Genomic DNA, 20,511 nt, shown 5'->3' with positions numbered 1-20,511 from the left:
TTAAAAGCCATCTAGTCCAACCCCCAGCCATGGCATGGACATCTTCAACTAGACCAGGTTTCTCAGGTTGCTTTGTGTCCACTGTGCCAGCCACACGTCTGCCACCAGGGTCCGGGCCCATGCAGTGCTCATCCTCAGGTTAGTACTTCTCAACCACCACACTTCTTCTACCAGGCTTCCAAACCTCTGTCTTATCCATTACCACCTCTGCTCATGGTGGGACCTAGATGAAGACTCATTCTGTATTAAGGGCTCTACACTTTGCTGTAGAACAAGTTCAAAAGGCACCTCTCTAAAACAGGTCTTTGGGGCTCTTCTTTGGAAGGCTCAAAGTGGGAATAACATAAAGAAACCTTCAGGTGGATGGCAAATACTCACGTATCAGTGACCACATGGCTTGCCTGGAGTCGCAAGTGGTTCATGGCAGCAGCTTAAATGGATTTCATGATTCGATGTGAAAAGATGTTAAAAAATTCTGTTAGACAATAAGGTCCGTTCTTACCACCTCTGAAACCACGTAACAGATGGATGCCTCTGGAGCTAAGGAGTGCAGCAACCTCACATGTAGGAAGGTTTCAAAGACAGCCCTTTTGGATGTTTCCTTCAACACTCACCATTCCTCTCTCCTGAGCCACAAGAAGACCATACAGACATTTTTGCTACACCCCGTTTTATAAAGTTACTTTTTGAGGTGAAAACAAACCTTTGCTTGGTTTGAGGAATCTGGTTAGTTATATTAAGAAATAATATTAAGGGTAGAGGAAAAATGTAGGGCAAAATTATGTCACATTCTGAAACAGCTAACATAATTAAGACATATTCTTCATTTGATTTAATAATTTATTGAATTATACTTGGATTACTTAATAAATGAAGAACATTACCCACACTATATTAGTCACAGGTGAAAAAAACCACGTACATGGATGAGTGTAATTCATTCAACAGTTTATAGACCCACGGTTCCCCAGGGACTCCCTCTCACACACATACACCTCCTCGAGTGCCAAACTTCAGGTATAAATCTCAGATCCTGATCTTGCTAATGCTCATTTTACTCCACTGATTTTGACAGCATTTCAGGACTGCACTGGGATGAAGAAGCCTGATCTCGCTAAAGCTAAACCTCTTGGAAGGCTGTTCCAAGCTACCTGTTTTCAAAGGTGCACACTTTGATCATGAATCCCATCTGATGCCCCAGGGCAGGGCAGGATGAAAACTCTTTATGGAAGCACCTGTGCAAAGGCTCCACACATACCATAGAATAGTTTGGGTGGGAAGGGACCTTAAAGCCCCCCCAGTGCCACCCCCTGCCCTGGGCAGGGACACCTCCCACCACACCAGGTTGCTCCAAGCCTGGCCTTGAACCCCTCCAGGAGATGACACAAGGTACATCCTGGCAAAAGTCCTTCCATGGCCATGAGTTTGGGCAGATCCAATGATCAGAAACATCACCAGCTGATACTCCCTTGTATGGGTTGAAGCAGCCTGCATCATCATCCCTCTGATTATGAACAATTTTGATAAAAAACACATGACTCATCACCTTCTCCACATCAATAACTAAACTCAGCTGACATCAGACTGCACCGAGAGGTTTGACTTCCACAGCTTTGCACCCTCAACCGCCCCGCTGCAGGTTTGTATATAAGCACACACAGTCCAGCTGTGCTTTTCAGGGACAGCAGTTCCATATGCAGCTACAGTTTTCACCGGAAGCTCTTGTTAGTTTTTTATTTACAGTTAGTATTTAGCTGTTAATGTTCACGTAGAATTTAACTGCGGAATCAAGCTATAGGTGAATGTATGGATTTATTCATTCTGGAATTTTCTCTTCACTCCACTCACTCCCTATCTCTTTATTGTTTTTCCACCATTTATTTTATAGGAAACAACTGCTGCTACAATAGATTTCAATCTTCTCTTTTATAGAACATAAGACTAAGGGCAACATCGGAGTTATCTTTTCTCCTCCTCATGATCCACTCTTGGTCCAAACACAGGGCGTGCTTCTGAGACAGGTTACAAACTTGTCTTGGCTTGAAAGCAAAGTTAGTACCTCGCAGCAGGGATGGGTAAAAGCTTTAAAACGTATTTTAGCTTGCCTCAACTATCTTTCATCACAAAAGCCTCTCATTATCTTGAGACATCATAACATTGACTGAGAACTGCGAAGAGTTTTTCAAAGAACGAAAGCCTAGAGAGGGAGTAGCCAAAGGTGCAAATGATTTGAATATTTTGTATTAAAAAAATATTGTTACCGTTAATAAAAAGGTAAAATAAAATAGTGCTCACGCCGTGCATCTTCCCTCGCTCAAATCTGCAGCAGCAGCTCTGCTCACTGGCCTGACTCTGTGGTGTGCTGGGGGCTTCCAACAAAATGCTCAGCCAAAATTCTTTGTGATTATCTGAAATCTTATCTGGAGCTCGTTCAAAGAATGAAGCTGTGTGAGAAGCATACCTGAGCTTCTTAAATGACAAACTAAAGCCTTACACACAGAGATTATGCATATTGACTGCTACATTATTATAACATAACTGCGTAGAAATCCTTTTGATAGCTCGTTGATAACTTGACTTCATGTAATTTAACTGACCCTTATTTGCTAAGATACTGCGTTAGCCAGACTTTGGAAGGGAGCCAAAAAAAAAAAAAAGGGAGAGAGAGAAATCAGATTAAACTGTAAATCCGTGGCTGGCATAGGTTTAGCAAGCAGTCCAGAACATATGGAGCACTGAATCCAGTGCTATTTCTTGAAAAAAACTAGTATTAAACTGTGGACAAATGCCTGAGCCAAACCAGCTACAGCATCTTTTTCAGTTCTTAATACGACAGAGAAACAAAATTAGCAGAAAAAGTGTTCCACTGCTACACAGCACTTTGTAACTGATATCACAAGAAGAATACTTGCCATTTTAGTTTATTGGTCGCATTGCAACTGAAGATGAAAGTTAATATTCTCCAGCATAAAAAAAAGATGAAAACATCCCATGACCTCAAATCGTCAGTCCTGTCCACCTTAATCACAGCAGAGGGTGAAAAAATAGTTACTAAAATCCGGAACGTTAGAAAGAGGCCAAAGTAGTAAGTGAGGCGCAAGTCTACCTTGTCTCAGTGTCACACGCCGCTATTAATTTAATACTTAGTTTAATTGATTACATACATTTGAGCATTCAGCATCCTCAGTTTATTACTTCTGTGACGCTGCCATTTAGGGATGTGGAGCAAGGTCCCTCCACCAGCCCGTCCCGTAACGGGCTCACCTCGAGGGCTGGGTTCAGTTCTGGGCCCCTCACTACAAGAAGGACATTGAGGTGCTGGAGCGTGTCCAGAGGAGAGCCACCAAGCTGGGGAGGGGTCTGGAGAACAAGTCCTATGAGGAGAGGCTGAGGGAACTGGGCATGTTTAGTTTGGAGAAGAGGAGGCTGAGGGGAGACCTCATTGCCCTCTACAAGTCCCTGAAAGGAGGGTGTAGAGAGGTGGAGGTCGGCCTCTTCTCCCAAAGGACGAACGACAAGACCAGAGGAAATGGTCTGAAGTTGTGGCAAGGGAGGTTTAGATTAGATATTAGAAAGAACTACTTTACTGAGAGGGTGGTCAGGCCCTGGAACAGCCTGCCCAGGGAGGTGGTGGAGTCACCATCCCTGGAGGGATTTAAGAAACGTACAGACATGGCTCTTCAGGGCATGCTCTAGTGCCCAAGGTTATTGGTTTATGGCGAGGTGTTGAGTGTGGGGTTTAGTTGGTGGGTGCGGTGTTTTTGGTGGGCATTTGGTGTGGTGTGTTTTTCTTTTTTCTTTTTTTTTTCTTTTTGGTTTTTTTGTGGTTGGACTCGATGATCTCAGAGGTCCCTTCCAACCACTAAGATTCTGTGATTCTGTGATTCTGTAACCTACATCGGCGCTGGCTCACGGGGACCTCCCCGAGTAGCCCAGGAGTTGCCCTTTCCCTGCGAGCCAGCCACAAACGAATACCTGAGCTGGCCCTGAAGAAAGACACTTTTCATAATCGCCCAACAATCTGCTAAGTGAAAGCACATGGTGAGGCTTAGGGGCAGGCTGCCAGGGGTCCCCTCCGAATGGGAAACAGGTGCCGGGTAATACCCCCTTCACCGCGGGGTCCCGGGGTTACAGGACTAATAGCTGCCTCCTGGTAATCAGGGAAAGCCAAGACACTGGCCCTGCTCAAACATCTGGGAAGTATTTTACACACTTGCAACATGTGCTTCAGCTTCAATTAAAGTGAGGCTTTGGCACATTTATTAATCTTTTTTATTTTATTTTATTTTTTTTAATATAACTGCGTAGAAATCCTTTTGATAGCTCGTTGATAACTTGACTTCATGTAATTTAACTGACCCTTATTTGCTAAGATACTGCGTTAGCCAGACTTTGGAAGGGAGCCAAAAAAAAAAAAAAGAGAGAGAGAGAAATCAGATTAAACTGTAAATCCGTGGCTGGCATAGGTTTAGCAAGCAGTCCAGAACATATGGAGCACTGAATCCAGTGCTATTTCTTGAAAAAAACTAGTATTGAACTGTGGACAAATGCCTGAGCCAAACCAGCTACAGCATCTTTTTCAGTCCCTAATAGGACAGAGAAACAGAATTAGCAGAAAAAGTGTTCCACTGCTACACAGCACTTTTTAACTGATATCACAAGAAGTATACTTGCCATTTTAGTTTATTGGTCGTATTGCAACTGAAGGTGAAAGTTAACATTCTCCAGCATAAAAAAAATGAAAACATCCCATGACCTCAAATCGTCAGTCCTGTCCACCTTAATCACAGCAGAGGGTGAAAAAATAGTTACTAAAATCCGGAACGTTAGAAAGAGGCCAAAGTAGTAAGTGAGGCGCAAGTCTACCTTGTCTCAGTGTCACACGCCGCTATTAATTTAATACTTAGTTTAATTGATTACATACATTTGAGCATTCAGCATCCTCAGTTTATTACTTCTGTGACGCTGCCATTTAGGGATGTGGAGCAAGGTCCCTCCACCAGCCCGTCCCGTAACGGGCTCACCTCGAGGGCTGGGTTCAGTTCTGGGCCCCTCACTACAAGAAGGACATTGAGGTGCTGGAGCGTGTCCAGAGGAGAGCCACCAAGCTGGGGAGGGGTCTGGAGAACAAGTCCTATGAGGAGAGGCTGAGGGAACTGGGCATGTTTAGTTTGGAGAAGAGGAGGCTGAGGGGAGACCTCATTGCCCTCTACAAGTCCCTGAAAGGAGGGTGTAGAGAGGTGGAGGTCGGCCTCTTCTCCCAAAGGACGAACGACAAGACCAGAGGAAATGGTCTGAAGTTGTGGCAAGGGAGGTTTAGATTAGATATTAGAAAGAACTACTTTACTGAGAGGGTGGTCAGGCCCTGGAACAGCCTGCCCAGGGAGGTGGTGGAGTCACCATCCCTGGAGGGATTTAAGAAACGTACAGACATGGCTCTTCAGGGCATGCTCTAGTGCCCAAGGTTATTGGTTTATGGCGAGGTGTTGAGTGTGGGGTTTAGTTGGTGGGTGCGGTGTTTTTGGTGGGCATTTGGTGTGGTGTGTTTTTCTTTTTTCTTTTTTTTTTCTTTTTGGTTTTTTTGTGGTTGGACTCGATGATCTCAGAGGTCCCTTCCAACCACTAAGATTCTGTGATTCTGTGATTCTGTAACCTACATCGGCGCTGGCTCACGGGGACCTCCCCGAGTAGCCCAGGAGTTGCCCTTTCCCTGCGAGCCAGCCACAAACGAATACCTGAGCTGGCCCTGAAGAAAGACACTTTTCATAATCGCCCAACAATCTGCTAAGTGAAAGCACATGGTGAGGCTTAGGGGCAGGCTGCCAGGGGTCCCCTCCGAATGGGAAACAGGTGCCGGGTAATACCCCCTTCACCGCGGGGTCCCGGGGTTACAGGACTAATAGCTGCCTCCTGGTAATCAGGGAAAGCCAAGACACTGGCCCTGCTCAAACATCTGGGAAGTATTTTACACACTTGCAACATGTGCTTCAGCTTCAATTAAAGTGAGGCTTTGGCACATTTATTAATCTTTTTTATTTTATTTTATTTTTTTTCACTTCTCTCGCATAAGAAGACCCATTTACCTGACTTTTCCATTATACCGACTGAAAAAAAAAACAACAGAGAAATAATAAAAGCCAGAGGCTACCCCCCAGCTGGTGTTACAAAATGTGCATTTGTTCCCTCACCAAACTTCACTCTGCCCATAGCTTTCAGAAGGCACAGAGAGGAATTAAAATAATGCAAAAATAATGCAAAACCGCCACCCTTCCCTTCTGACAAAGAGATGCAGGAGGAGCAGCAGTGGTCCAGGACAGAGCAGATCCAGGGCACCAGAGAGGAAAAAAAACCCACCCCACCAGCTTCTAACCACAACCAGCTCCATCCTAACCCTGTGCCTGTTTTTTTACAGTTCAGCCCAGGGCACCGCAGCGCCCGCTGCGACGAGCGCGCAACGCACCGGCACTCTCCACACGCTCGTCTTAAAAAGCGCAATTTTCTCCTCCATTCAAACAGCATATTCAATCAGGAGAACTCAAAATGTTTGCAATAATGAAGACAGCTTTGAATTTATAAAAATCAACCTAAACACCGTCTGTATGGAAAGACAGCTCTTAAATATTCAATAAAAGGGCTCACCGAAGGCGCGCGCGCTAATGTCAGCGCTCACTTTTATTCAACCTTGGTAACTAGATCTAGAGAAATGTTTGAACTCTGGTGTCAATTTGAGAAAGCTGAATATTAGATCACAACACCGAGACCCAGAGTGATATTTCTAATTGGGTATGTTTTGCCCGGCATCTGCTAATCGCCAGAGAACGGGGGGGTGGAGGGGCTGACCCCCCCCTCACCTTCCCTCTTAAAGGAGTCTTTTTAGCAATTTCCAAAAACAACTGAGTGCTAACTGCACAGGCTGGCTTAAACCACACGCCGCCAAACACTATGCTTTGTGAGCTAATCACAGTTATTAAAATATCCAGGAACTCACACACTACTGGGATGATGCTTTGGCACCAGCGCTAATAATAAAGCAGGAAGAAATGGGGGAAAATGGCCTCAAATGGGTGGCAAATCAGTGTTTATCGGAAGAGAAATGATGATTCAAAGCCAGCATGTTGAGTTAAAATACAAGCTCTCCACAGCTACACGACTGACCTTTGCAATAAATCATATATTTTATTGCCAGAAGTGTATGCTCACATCATTTAGTGTTAAAAACCATCACATACGTGTTTTGTAAAAGAAGGTTTTGTTACCACAGTGTTTGCCGATTCTGAAATGATGTAGCTAACGATTTAAGTGATGTATAGAAGAATTTCACATAATAACTTTCTGTCAATTGTAAAATGTTTGCGCCGGCAACGGAATGAGGAAAATACTCTTTTTTTTTTTTTTTATCATCTCTCAGATCTTAGGTGTTAGCTAACAGAAAAATAATCATTCAGGGGTTTAACTAATCATGGTGAATTTTCTGACATTTCAAACGCTGCTGCCAGCATATGAATTCTTACAGTGGTATATAACTGTACATCTCAACTAGAAACAAAGGTCAAGGGCATAAATTAAGATACACTGTTTTTCTCCTCTTGAAAAAAAAAAAAAGAAAAGAATAAAATTCATTGCTTTACTACAACAGAAGTGGGGGAACATCTGTGAAGGTCAAAATCGTCTGTACTGTAATTCAGAGTTCTTGTAAAAGTATCTGTATTTTTTTTTTCCCTTTCCTTTCCTTTTCTTTTCTTTTTTTTCCACAAATATCACCTTCCTGGTACAAAAACACCAGCAGCATCAGCGGGGGCAGCGGGGCCGTCCCGTCAGCGCTGCGCTGGCCCAAGGTCACTCTCATTCCTTTTCTCTGGTTTTTCCCCTCTCCCTGGAGGACAACCCATCCAGGCAGTCCCATGGCTGGGCTCAACAAGGTGTGGAAAAGAGCTGTTATTTACTGTGGGTCGCAATCCTCAGCCCGACCAGCAGCCTCCAAAACAAACCACTTGGTTTTTTTTTTTTTGGCTCGATCTGCCACGGTGTCCCAGGCCACGACGCCAACTCCAAATCAGGTGGATATCCATGAGAATTGTGATTATTTAAATGTCATACCCACTGCAAAACATCCCATCCATTCATTCCTCCACCGAGTAATTCCTCGAAAATTATGGATGTCAATATCCCCTCTTTAACCAGTATGGAGTTGCTATTTTTACACCGTTTTTTCCCCCTAAAGTGCAGCCCTATTTGTAATACTCAAGACAGGACAAATTTTTGTCCTTCAAAAACAGTTGTCACTGCAGTTATCTTCACAAGAGCTATCAAGTTCCAGACAGGCTGAATTATTTTTGTTCCTGGCAGAAAAAATATTTGACCCAGCTCTGGACCAAGAGGAAAAAAAAAAAAAAAAAAGAAGAAAAAAAGGCAGGATTTATAGTCCTCTATCCTTTCCTGCAACACACTGTAGCATTGTTAGGATGATAAACAGCTCTGTCCAATTTTCTGGACTAAAACACTTCAACTCCTTTTTTAACTGTCTGTAAAAACAGTGTCATGTCTAAATTCTCCCATCCCCAGATACCCAAGTGCTAGGAAAGATAATTACCTTGTCATCTCTGTCATCCTCTTCCTCCTCGTCCTCTAGCATGTCCTCCACTACCTGCAGACAGAAACAGTAGTAGTTGTCACAATTTAAAAAGGAAGAGTTTTGTTCTGTCAATTCTGAACCTTTTGTAGATGAAAACTTTATTAACATTTGAAATAAATGCACAGAAGGAAAATGTACAACTAGGAAAAAAAAAAACCACTTCATCTAGAGATTCAAATTTAGGAAAGTGTTATCGCTTTAATTGACCTACATCAGGGAATTATATACTGAAAACCCTTCCTGTACAAAATGCTTGCTTGACAATTTAAGTATCTGAGAGGTAGCTCAAAATTCAATGTATGATTGTTTTAACTAAAGGAATCCTTTGTCAGCTCCACTGGTGCCTACACAGCACACACAGATGCTTGCTTCAAATTTACTGTTGCCTACAGAAACACGCAACATTTTTAAGAGAATTTACAGCATTCACCAAGAGATTTTTAAAGAATACAAAGCTGGGAATAAATTCATAGTAGCTTATCTCCATATGATCTGCAACAATGGTATATACCATATGCTCTATCAGCATTAGCACGATGTTTCTTAATAGTGATTTTATACAATCTGTGCATCTAACTTTCTGCACATTCATCGTGAGCTGCAGTTGCCAAATCTATGCATTTTGCCATTTAAAGTCTTTCCAGTCTAACACCATAGAACACACACATAATTCAATCCATTCTACAAATATTAACAATTATTAATGACACCATAAGCATGAAATGAACTGCTATTAAATCTGGTTTACAGAGAGATTAAATGACTTTCCGAAGATGGTCAGTGGCAGATTCAGATTTAAAACTCACAAATCCCTCTCTCATAACACTGTGATCAAGTCTTCTTCCTACCCTACGGGGAAAGTTCTCTGTTGGTGGATTGAAATAAAGTTGTACCTCCTTCTAACCAGAAAATAATGTGGCTCTTCTTATAATTACTTGTATGTAAGTACTTATTAGGATATAAGAACAGACATAATTGAGGTCAGCAAAGATCCACCCAGCCCAGTGTCATATTATGGATGCAAAAAAAGTATACTATGTATTAAAAAATATGCATTAAAAAAGGACAAGAGAAGGAAAAACTTGTTGATGTGAAACATTAAGACTTTGGCCTATTTAGCAGACTTGCCACCAACTAAAATGATTGTTTACTTCATCATATAGGTGAAGCTACAAACGGTTTTAGTGTCCTTGTCATTTAAGGCAAGATGTTAAAACTGTAACTTCATAATTGCCCTCCTGAGCACAGCTGCAAGGACACTCTCATCAAGTCCAAATCCACGTTCAAGAGCTAGAGGGACTTTAGCACCATCCAAATCCAGGAAGGAGAAGAACTTAAAACTGCAAAGTGTGTGTATCAGATGCCTTCCTCTGAGTCAGCTCAACCACCAAGAAGATCCCAGTTAATCACGTTACATGGGTCCATGTGAAACGCAAACACCACGTAGATTGATTTAACATGCACATGTAGCAGAGTACGTGCAAGCCAACTGCACGGCTCAAAACATCTGGATTTTCAGCTGCTCATCCCTGTTTGAACCCAAAACGAACCTAACAACAAGCCTGGGATCTTGGAGGGGAAGGAGCCTCCAGTTCCATCTACTGGCTCCTCCGTCCTGGAGCTTAGACTCCAAACAAAGACTAGAAATACAAAGAAACAGTAAAGAGTGAGAATGTCCAAAAGCACAAGGAAGAAGCATGACCCCAGCAATTAAGGAATAATTACTCTTGAATTCTTTCCTGCCCAGAAGACCAATTTTAGTGGGAGGACACTGGCTTGACCACATCTTCTGCAGCCTCTGACCTGATGCCAGCCAGGCCTATGTATTTGTGAGTCCCCTTAGGCTGAAGAAGGTACCAAGACTGGGCTCTAGCCACTATATGAAGAAGAAGCCTCCCTTACCAGCTTCTCCTCTGTCTTCCATTTAGGTCAGCTCTGCTCCTTTTCTTAAAGAAAGAGGATCAGAGACAGTGCCCAGAGAGGTTGGGATGATCACACCTCTCAGCATGGAGAGAGGGAAATGCTGAGGGCATGTTGTTGAAATGCCCCTTCCCAGCTCAGAAGGCCATTTTACACATCCCATTTGGAGGTGTCTAAGAGGGCCTGTCTTCATGGATTTCTCTGTGGAAGCAAAGGCATCTTCAGTTTCCCATGTGTCTACATGACTTCTTTGTTCCCCTCCTCTCCTGGTAGCTCAATGTCATCTCCCCTAAGCTCTTCCAAGTGTTTGAGGAGCTGGACTGATAGAGTTCTTCAAAAAAACCTACCCTAAAACTTTTAAGGTGGGTGGTTTCAGTGGCCCTGAGCAGCTCCAGGAAGGCTAGCATTAGCTCTACTAAAGAAACGGTGAACTGAGAAGAGAGGACAAAAAACAAGCTGTTAAGGGCTGCAGCGAGATGGAAACTCTCTTAAATCAGTTTTGCCACACGCAAAAAAGCCTGTAATTACATCATTAGGTGACTAAAGCCCAAGGTATAAACCTGAATCTGTTGACTCAGACACTGCCTACGCCTGGAGCTGACTAAACTCACTAGGTCTCTTACTTTTCAACATTAATATTCCCCAGACACTTAAAGATCTCTTTTATGTACATCCAGAAATTCCCTGTCTTGACAGGGTTGAACAGCAGAATGCCTATCTCACAGCGGCGCTAAAGTTAGCGTGGAGACAATTATTTGAATTGGAAACCTCTAAAATTGTTGCAAATGATGGCACCTCACTGAAATCACTTGCATGACAATACCCATTCTAAATTACCCAGATAATAATACTTCAAACTCACTTTTTTTTTTTTCCCCTCTTCCTCATCTAATGATCTCAAACTACTTTACAAGCTTCCATAGAGTGGCAAAATGTTAACTTGTTCAAAGGACATAAAAAGTCCTTTGAAACTGCCTGAAGCCCAGGACTGAGCCCAGATTTCCAGCTCCTCCATTCCATTTTTTAATTCAAAAGCCACTACCAGTCTATGCTCTTGTTCTAGGTTAGTCATATCATCAATTACACTGGGCTTGGGAGTATTGAATTGTCTGGAAAGGAAAACAGAATTCAATTATTGTAGCAAAATAAAATGTAGTAAAACTGTTCCTGTGCCCAAGGTGCATAAATGATTCTTTAAAGCGTATGACACATCGCCCATGGTCTCACTTGTCTCAAAATTCAAAAGGAAGAGTTAAGAGAAAAAAAAAAAACACACCATGAACGTTCAGGCAGTACAGCCACAATAGTACAATTTATTAAAACACCAAAACAAGTGTTTTCAGAACTTTGACACGAATTAAAGCAAGGAAAGGAGATTCTTTATAATCTCATGATAGATGAGGAATAGGCAGGCTGAAGCCTTACAAAAGCCCTATACTGAAGCACAACCTATTTCCACATAACAAAGCAAGGCTGTTCCAAGAGAGGTAAAGGGAATCTCAGCAACAGATTTCAGTTCAACATTGTGATAAGAATACCGGGGGGTGGGGGGGGCAGAAAACTGCACAATGGAAATTTTTCCTCTCCTTGATTCTGCCTCGTTGCTATTCAAATAAAGCGCACAAGTGTGGCTTTGGTCTGGAGGAAACCGTGGTTAATTTGGGTCTCTGTGGCAAGCATCGTACCTGGGGGAGGTGTGATGGTGGGGGGGAGAAGACAGAGGAGGAGGGAGAGGGGGGACAGGAAAAAGCATATGAAGATAAAACGAAACATTGGAGTTATTTTATTAAAAGTTCTATGGCAAAAATCTGAGATTGCCCCTAGAATACTCACTCTAAATTATGCCTTCCGATGCCTTGCTTGAAATCAAGTAGTATTAATCAAACAAAGGAAGGGCACTGGGGAAATCAGAAAGATCTAATGCAAGCAGTTAAAAGTGACATGACCTTCTGTAATGTCACTTGTCACAGACTTACATGCCGCACACTGGTAGAAGGTCTTTAAAGAACCTGTTTCTTGGTACTATCCCCGGAATGTAATACTAATACCAGTGACATTTTAAAAACAAAACCACACGTTGACGGCCTCAGATGCTGCATGTCAGCTCCTTCATGGCCAAACAGTTTTAATGTTGCAAGGTAAGATCCTTCCTGTATAAAATAGCTCTATTAAAAGCTTATTTTTTGAGAAGGGGCTTGCAGCCCGATCCCTGCCCGCTGCCATCGCTCCCCAACCATTCCCACCCTCTTTGAGGACCTCAGCCCATAAATACTGAACGGTTCACAATCCACAGGAGGGTGAAGGAGCATCAGTTCTGTCACAGCCAGTTACCAGGAGGGAGCACAACCACCACACCAGAGAAAAACCCAGCATCTCTGGGCTAGAAACAGCCTTCTGAGGGAGCTGACGACAAAGTACCACTTGCTTTTATTCTAAAGGTGATCTATTCACCAGCAAAGAGGATAGGATTCCTGAGAAAATAATTCGTTTTGACTTCTCAACACCTGCAAAGTAGGGTTGGACTCGAGTTATCTGCAAGCACATTGAACCTAAACACCATGAGAGAACTTTAAAAGAACCTCCTGGATCTAAAGACTCTGTGGAAAAAGGACACGCTGAAACTTAACACTGCTTTAAAGGAAAGTCCCCTCTCTTGGTATCAACCATTCTCATACAAAATGTGCAAACCCCAAATCACCCCATGACCTGTCTCCTGTTCTAATTTCTTTGGCTGATCCAACAGAAACACCTGCACAGGAGACACTTGGGTTTCTTTACATCTGCCCTGATGTAAAGAATGTCCGCTCTGCGCTAATGGGCAAAACAAAGAAAGAATAAAAGGAGAGGCACTACCAGATTGCAGATAACCCTGATGACTGTTATTTTAATATCCTTCTTTAATGTCACGCAATGCCTGCCCCCCCAACACACCTTCCGTTAGGACTTTTCTATTTGCTTGTCTCTTCCTTGGTGTGGCTCTTCAAACATGGGGGTTTTCAAATGAAAAACAAAAGCAAACGCATTTTAAGCTGCATCACATTACGGTGTCGAGACACCTGCAGACATTTGTATTTTCACATTTACATTAACACATTCATGAGGCAAAGCAAAAGAAGAGAATGGGGTTTGGTTCTGACCAAACACATTTTAGAAGTGCCATGAAGGTGGCCAGAATCGGGCTGTTTGGGACTGTTTGGAATTCCTGCTAATTCCTGCTGTCCCGACACGACCTGTACCGTGTGTGTGTGTGTGTGTGACACACCTGGGTGCTCCTGTGTGTGTGTGTGTCACGTAGCACCCAGGGGGATGCACACAACCCTCCTGGGCTCTCCCAGCTCATTCCAAGCTCTTTGAGCTGAAGCAGAGCCCTCCATCCTCAACAAAACCCCTCTGCACCCTCACCACACCACGTCTGCCTCTGCCGAGGAGAAACTTCACGGGAGACACAGCTTAATTAAGATGTCCACCTTTTTTTTTTTTTTTTTTTTTTCTATAATACGACATTTATAAGGAAAATAAAAATCAAATTAACAGATTCTGATTTAATAGTGTAGTATATCCGGAATACAACCGACCCTGATTCATGCTATCAATGGTTTGACCTTGGGGTATTTCATCTGCAGTAATAATCAAGATAACCGAAGCACTAGATGTAATAATAATTAGTGTGATAAGCTTGCCAGTAAGGTTGAATATATTGCATTAGAGACGACGGCAGACTAAAAAGAAAAGCATTAGTACTTTAGTGCTAAAATACTTCCTGATTTTTACAGAGACACTCAAATACAATTATTTCTTCTTACAGAATGCATTTTGTTAGCTTATTCTGGGAAGTGCTCATGTTGTAATTTAGTCTGATTCTTAATAGGAAATGAGACTTTAATACGGCTATCAGATGCCGTTTGATGCATGCTACTGATTACATGCAGTTCTGTAATGTCAACAACAGAATTTTTATTTACAGTATAATAAATTTCTTGGCAACATGCACGGGCAGTAAACACAGTTTATTATACGAGAACATGTAACCTTTTTCCTGTTGTCGGCTTTATATGCCCTCAGTATTCAGTTGCCAATGCAGTTAAGACTAAGTAATTTTTAACATAAAAATGGCACAAGTAGTGGGCCTTTTTCTCTACATTTCTTTCAGTACTTGGTTCTCATTTATTTTACCGTTTTCCTGTATTTACACAATGCACAGTGAACTGAATATTAGGTGTTTATTTGAAGTATGTCTCCATCTAAAGGCTTCAACATGTACTGTACACTTGAAATGTCAGATCCCTCCTAGAATGCCTCATTTTTAGTTCAGCAGAATGCAAAAAAACCCTATTCTTTGGTTGGTTAAGTAGCAATGATAAATTTACTATGCGGGACTTGTAAAAAGAACACCTTCACAAAATTTTGTGAGCGAGAATTCTTGAGCAAAACCTCATGATAAATTATCTAATCAACAATACATCATGTAGTTTTTCACTGTTATTATTACTTCTCTTGAAATAGTTTTCAGATTCTAGAATGACCAGGTATGCTTCTCTTATAAAATAGTGTTTTTAATTTAATGATTTTAAGCTTATGGGTGTGACACAATCTATTGCATTCAAATTTGGAGCTAACAAGCTTTCTGGTAGTTAAAAAACCAACACTGTGTTATGTATTTTATGTGACAATGTATGAAACACATATATTACTATAATTTCAGTTGTTTTTTTTAACCCCAGATATTGGTATCTTTTGGTAAAGACATTAAAACTGTAGTGCAATCCCAAAGTTCTCAAAGCGTAGGCTGGATTAAATGTGCTAAAGCAAAAGAAAACCAAATGACATATGAATTAAAATCCCACATGACTATAGGAATTTTTACTAGAAACTAAACTGATGTCAGTTTATATAATATTGATTATTTATAATAGCCACTACAAGCCGTCAAGTGAATCTTGTTGCCATGTAAATCTCCATGCAAATACAAAGAAAAAAAAAATCATTAGAACGATCTTGTAGAAAAAATGTCTCTATGTGCAGTCAACTTGAATTTCATTTCAGATGCCCACAACATTGCAAGACAGTAATTGAAAAAATGTGGAAAGAGTTAAATTAAGATAGAAAAAAAAAAAAAATCTTATTTTTTCTAAATACTAGAGATAGCTAGGGTGGGGCTTTGGTTTTGGTGTTTTGTCTTCGGGTGACCAAAACCAGTGAAAATATCCCAATTCTATAGTGCCTTTGGTTTTTCTAATGGTTACTGGGAGGAGAACAGCCGGGTGAAGATGCAGTAGGGGGTTAGTACAGACTCTGGTGCTGTACATCACCCTCTGACTTGGGGACCTTCTCCCTCCCACCAGCAGCCCCGATACCCATCTGCAGCACGACATCCCATTCTGCTGCAGGAGAGGAACGCTTCCAGCCCAACTTATATCTTTATATAGTGTACTGTGCCACTGTTAAATTAGTTCATAATGCACTTAAAATATTTATAGTACCAACATTTAGTTAAATAACCTTTATGTAAGATTTATGTTGATTTGTTCATTTCTCATTTAATGGCAAATTATGAAGAGCATGTTTCATAAAGATAATTCTCCATTTAAATTCAGCAGGCCATTAAATATTAAAATTATGTTTCTGATGCAATCTAGAGCAAATTTGTCCAGCTTCAGCGATTATTTGCACTCATAAAAATTAGACTTGATTAATAAAATTTAAATGCTTGATTAAGCTGACATTTTCATGTTTCTTTTCTGATTTATTTTAAAAAGCCCTGTCCCGCGGTGGGGCACTATAGTGTATTTTTCCTCCCTGACTATATGGGTCACACAGAGAGAACAAACAGTGTCAGGAAGACAGCAGTGGATCTTGGCAGAGGATTTAGTCTTCAGGCACGTGTTGCTGGTGGTCCTTCCCCCCAACAGCACCTAGAGAGGAGATGGCCAGTTTGCAAAAGCCTTTCAACTTATGGGTGGGTGATAACAAGTTTGTGGTTCTGATTAATTTGGCAAAAATCCTTTCTCTTTGAGCTTGAAAGTCATTCTACAAAAAAAACCAAACCCACATTTATTTACTTTTTGAAGATGGTGTAAAACAGACTAGTTTTACACACGTAGTGCTCTATGCCAGGAAGAACTTGTTTGGTGTGAGGGTGGTGAGAGCCTGGCCCAGGTTGCCCCGAGAAGCTGTGGCTGCCCCATCCCTGGAGGGGTTGAAGGGCAGGTTGGAGGGGGCTTGGAGCAGCCTGGTGTGGTGGGAGGTGTCCCTGCCCAGGGCAGGGGGTGGCACTGGGGGGGCTTGAAGGTCCTTTCCAACCCAAACTAGTCTATGATTCCATGATTGTCCCACCTGCCCTCATGCTTGGGGGACTCTGGCTGCTGCTGTTGCTGTCATGCCAAGGCACAACTTTCCAGGAAAGTACAGTCACAATGAAGTCAAGATGCAATTGCCAACCTGAAAACACCCTGTTGTATCACCTTCTGCAAATGACATATTCCAGGCATGTTATAACCAGAATACAGGGACAATTATATTCATTTTTGCCATAAAGTCATAGCAAGAATTTAGTCCTCAGCTGGAAATCACTTCTGCCTCCCTGGCAGAAGAGGACCTCTGGACTTGAAGCCCAAGACCCCCAGTACTGCATAGACAATAGATCTGAAGTGCTTGGTTTTTGTCCTGTATTCATCTGTAGATGAAACCCTTTGAAACCCATTTATTTTTGCCATAAAGTCATAGCAAGAATTTAGTCCTCAGCTGGAAATCACTTCTGCCTCCCTGGCAGAAGAGGACCTCTGGACTTGAAGCCCAAGACCCCCAGTACTGCATAGACAATAGATCTGAAGTGCTCAGTGTTTTTCCTGTATTAATCTGTAGATGAAACCCTTTGAAACCCACTCAAACTGAGGACTTTATGGACTCATGCTTCCACGCCTTTAAGACCATAAAGTGAAGAAACACAGAAAAAATCCAACTTATTACCACCTTGTTTATTTGTCTGGTTGCTCAGTTTTCAGTTGGCAGGAAAACAGTTGGTTTGAGTCAAGCACTTTCCTGGTGGGGCTGGTTTCAGGGTTGAATGTACAGCAAAGTGGCAACCTCTGCCCCAAAAAGGAGAAGCAGCAAAATTCACCAAAATCTCTGACAGACACTGTTGCCCCGTAAGAAATTAATCAGACTCTAATCAGAAAAGCTCTTCCAGCTGCAACGGAGCTGGGGTTGCGCAACCAACTCAAGCTCATCATGCTCACCATCCCTTCTTGAGGAAAGCAAGAATTCAGTAAGGTGGATATATTCATAATCATCCTTCTTCCCATTCCCCCTATTGTTTTTCTTCATGTGGCAATTTCCAGAAGACACATACCAAAAAATCTATCTATACATATCATACTGGAGGACTACATTAAAAGTACCCACAGAAGCTAGTTAAAATCTCAGAATGAAAGGCTGTCTTTAACAAATGTTATTTTTCTTCCAGTCTCAAAATTTCATCCTAAATGTGTCCAGCTCTAGCTTTTAATAGGAAGATATCCTCTAGAAACATAAGTCATTGAAGCCTATTTTGCAAAAAACTCTAGTGAAATTAGAAGATGTATTGTGCCATTTTATATCACTCTTACAAGATTAATAATATGTGTATATACTCTATTATACAGATTCATAAGAATTTGTGTATGGCACATTAACTCCCAGCTGCTCACCATCATTTTCTATGCAATGACATGTGCAACTTGAAACTTCAAGAGGAAATTAGCTATTTAATATTTCCTTAAAGGCTCTAAGTATTAACTATAAATGCAGAATGTGAACTGAAGTGATTAAACCTCTTCTCCATAGGGGTATCTATGGCAGAAGAACATTCGTAGGTAACTCCAGGCATGTGCATTGTTCTTCTATTAAATTTTAAATTGCTTGGAAAAAAAGCCTAACAAATAATAGACCAAAAGGAGAGAAAGATTAATATCTTCAGTCAGAGAATCATGGCGTGGCAGAGGCTGGCAGGGAGATCCTGAAATCAACGGCCATACTCAAGCAGAGACCACCAAGTCCAACCCCCTGCTCAAGCAAGGTCACCTCTGAGCAGGTTGCCTAGGACCATGTCCATTAAGGTCTTGAGTATCTCCATGGATGGACACTCCACGACCTTTCTGGGCAACCTGGACCTGGGTGTGACCACACTCATGGTAAAAGTGCTTTCTTGGTTTCAGATGGGATTTTGCATATTTCAGTTTGTGCCCATCGATACTGCCCTGTCACCAGGCACCACTGAGAAGTGTCTGTCTCTCTCTTCTTTTACTCTCTTCAGGTACTTATACACATCATCGATGCAGGCACCAGTAGAGGTTAGGGGGCGACCTGCTGGAGAGCAGTTCTGAGGAGAAGAATCTGGGGGTCCTGGTGGATAGTAAACTATCCATGAGCCAGAAACGTGCCCTTGTGGCCAAGAGGGCCAATGGAATCCTGGGCCGTGCAGGGATGTGGACTCCAAGATGTGGAGTCCCCTTCTCTGGAGATCTTCAAGTTCCCCCTGGATGCTGTCCTGAGTGATGTGCTTTGGGCAACCCTGCTTTGGCAGGGGAGTTGGACTAGAGGATCTCTAGAGGTCCCTTCCAACTCTGACAATTCCATGACTCCATGATCCCTTGTGAGCCTCATCTTCTCTATGTAGAGTGGTCCCAGCTTGCTCAGCCTCTCTTTGTATACTAGATGCTCCCATCCATCTATCATCTTCCCAGTGCACATCCATTGCATGACGGTCATGAGAGCAATCCCACCACATCATGATCACGCAGGCATCTAGCCGCATGTGGGCCTCTTAACTTCTACTGTGCAACTGGTTGTTGATCCACCAGATCCGTCCACTCCTCTTCCAGCCCTTCCTCCTCGAGGAGAAGACAACCTGGAGTCCCTATCTGCTACCTATTTAGTAAAGGAAGAAGAACCTGCAGTGTCACCTGAGGAGATCCAATGTGCCTGTTACAGCAGTTAAATGTTATGGTCCAACAGCAGAGAGATTGTCACAGTTTGTCCACATCGTGGTTGTCAGGATTACATACATGGGGGAAAAAATAAGTGGATAACTATGCAAACCAGGTTTCTCTCACAACAGGACACGTTCCAACCACACAATCAACTGTTTCATCTCAGGGAAGGGGACAAGAGCAGCTGGAGAGTGGGAACATTTTTAATCACATTGAGAGATTATCTGACCATTCCTTAAGTTAGGCAGCTCCAGCAGGCAGTCAGAACACAGCCTGAAGTAGAAAAGCAGGAAAAAAAAAATAAAAGATTTTTTTTTCCCCACTAACTTCATGCAGTTCTAATAACTTTGACTTTTGCTTAGAAATGGAAGTGAAAAAAAGACCCCAGACAGCAGTGCTGCTGTTTTCTCCAAGCTATAAAGGTGAAGGGTTTTTTTGTACAACACATTTGAAAACATCAAAATATTAAGTAGTTTCTTAAAAAAGGCTGAAAAGAAGCTTTAAACCCCAGCGTACTTTCTCTTAGTTTGGATATATCTGGAAGTCTTTCAATTACAGCTGCGTGGGATGAACTTTCCTCTTCAGCCACCTATTGTGAGGTGTGATTTGGTGCTCCTGGAGGGCCAAGGCTGCTCGGAAATGACCGAGTCCTTTGCTCTCCCTCTGCCCTTGTTCTCCCCGAGCATCCCCAGCCCCACGTCCCCACCACCCTCTGCCTCACCCATCCCGCGCAGGGGGCACAGAGGGGTGGCAGAGGGTGACACCTTTCCTTCCCTTCCCCCAGGGATGTGAGAAAGACACTGGAAAAAAACAAAAGGCAGGGGAAAAAAGTAAAAAGCAGTAAGACCCAGTCGGTTCTAGTCTCGTGTGTTGAGGCAGTGAGGGTTTCAGACGAGAACAGCAGCTGTGCTGAAAATAAATTATTCCGTGAGGTCAGGTATTTAGAAGGACGATTATAAGGGAGTGCAAGGATCCTTGGAGAAAGCAGCTAGG

General features: G+C 42.4%; 1 protein-coding gene across 1 annotated transcript in view; it reads right to left on the bottom strand.

The window, feature by feature from the left end:
* MCTP1 (multiple C2 domains, transmembrane 1) overlaps positions 1–20,511 on the bottom strand; it is a 342,368-nt gene that overhangs the window by 38,854 nt on the left and 283,003 nt on the right. Inside the window, exon 18 of the mRNA XM_014936839.1 lies at positions 8,591–8,644. Within this exon, the coding sequence (XP_014792325.1) occupies positions 8,591–8,644 (54 nt within the window). The remainder of the gene's footprint in view (positions 1–8,590; positions 8,645–20,511) is intronic.

The sequence above is a fragment of the Calidris pugnax genome, unplaced genomic scaffold (assembly GCF_001431845.1).
Source record: "Calidris pugnax isolate Ruff unplaced genomic scaffold, ASM143184v1 scaffold40, whole genome shotgun sequence".
NCBI classification, from domain to species: domain Eukaryota; kingdom Metazoa; phylum Chordata; class Aves; order Charadriiformes; family Scolopacidae; genus Calidris; species Calidris pugnax.
Note: the sequence above shows the minus strand (reverse complement) of the source record. Positions and strands in the feature narration are given on the sequence as shown.